The sequence below is a fragment of the Laetiporus sulphureus genome, assembly GCF_001632365.1.
Source record: "Laetiporus sulphureus 93-53 unplaced genomic scaffold LAESUscaffold_361, whole genome shotgun sequence".
Classification (NCBI taxonomy): Eukaryota; Fungi; Basidiomycota; class Agaricomycetes; order Polyporales; family Laetiporaceae; genus Laetiporus; species Laetiporus sulphureus.
The window spans coordinates 1-1,371 of NW_024468866.1; the positions used below are offsets into that span (position 1 = coordinate 1).

At 53.7% G+C, this 1,371-nt stretch overlaps 1 protein-coding gene across 1 annotated transcript; it reads right to left on the reverse strand.

Moving 5' to 3' along the window:
* Positions 1-14: 14 nt before the first annotated feature.
* Positions 15-1,358, reverse strand: LAESUDRAFT_765616 (uncharacterized protein; the record flags this gene model as incomplete). Its single annotated transcript, XM_040913740.1, has 3 exons — positions 15-175; positions 226-986; positions 1,045-1,358. Coding segments are annotated over 3 exons (1,236 nt in total), but the record flags the coding sequence as incomplete, so codon positions are not given.
* Between the last annotated feature and the right edge of the window lie 13 nt (positions 1,359-1,371).

Here is a 1,371-nt window from a genome sequence, read left to right on the forward strand (position 1 = left end):
CATTCAGCAAGACCCTACTGTGGCAAGCAGTGCTTCTCACCTAGCATAATGTTACGTGTTTGGAACTTTCCCGCCTTGTCTGGTTCAGGATGATGATGTGCAGCGGCAATAGCCAGAATGAGCCTGGCAGTATCCCAATGATGTCCTGCCACAGCCAAAGACAATGGGTTACTGACTGGAAGGAGATGTCAGTATCATCGACAGTCCGCGCGTATTCCTACTCACTAGCCCACGTGGTTGTAAGCTGCGCCACAATCTGCAGCGGCTGTTCTTGCGACTTGCTGCCCAGACACAGCTTCTGGACCTTCGCATTATCGCCATTCGCGCAAGCCTCGAACAGCTCATCGTAGCGCGCCGTCAAGTGAGAAGGGACTACGGTGGTTTGCCACATTCCTGTTCGTTGCCTGCGTTCGTAGCGAAAGTGCGACGAGTTCTGCACGGGAAGAATGTACGAGGAGTTGAGATAACCTCTGGCCCCCAAGCCAGCCTTATTGTCCGGATAGAGCTCGTCCCACGTCTTTGCACCGTCCAAGAGACCTTCCACTGCACTGAAGTATTCCTTCGCCTTGCGCTGGCGCTCCTTATCCGCTACTGGGTCTGGCTTTTGGAAAGTTGCAGATTTCTGTTGCACTCTCAACTGCCGTACAATCTTGCCAACTTCAGCTTTCCAGCCAGGTGTTGATGCCCATCTGTCCAACTCGTCCGGTGCAACAGACTCTGCACGCTTCTCGAGGTGCTGCAAATGGTCCTCGATCGCGCGGATGGCGCAACTCACCCAGTCGATCAGGGTGACGCGACGATCGGCAGCCCATGAGTTCTTGGCGTTCTGAGCTGCATCTCTCGTCGGAAGGCTGACTGCTGCACCCAGTGCCATGACGAGAGCAAGCCATTCCAGCGAGTCGTCCTGACGCCCGAGAACAAATTCCACTGGCATCGCGACAAAATGCAGAGGGTTCTGGTCGCCCATGTGGTTCCTGTGATGTTTCCTACAGACGTTGGTGAGCAAAACTCACGCACATACCAAGGCATAGCGACCGCACAAACCTGAGTTCCATAAACCGACTGAATTCTTCCTCTGTAACGTTGAGCTTGGCGCCATATGCAAGCAGAAGCGCGAAGATGGAGTACGACCCTTGTGTGATGGCAGATATGATAGGATAGACAGCTATGTTCCAAAACTGTCCGAACGCCGGCGTGTTGACAGCCGCTTTTGCGTTTGGTTCATATTGAAAGAAAGCGCGAACGAGCTCAGTGTTACCGGAGCACACTATCTTGTGCAGTATAGTGAATAAGTCTTCGTCAGCCTCAGAGGATACCGCGCCCGCGGCGAAGAGCTTTTTGGCGATCTCCTTGGCTGTCTCGTTGTTCTCG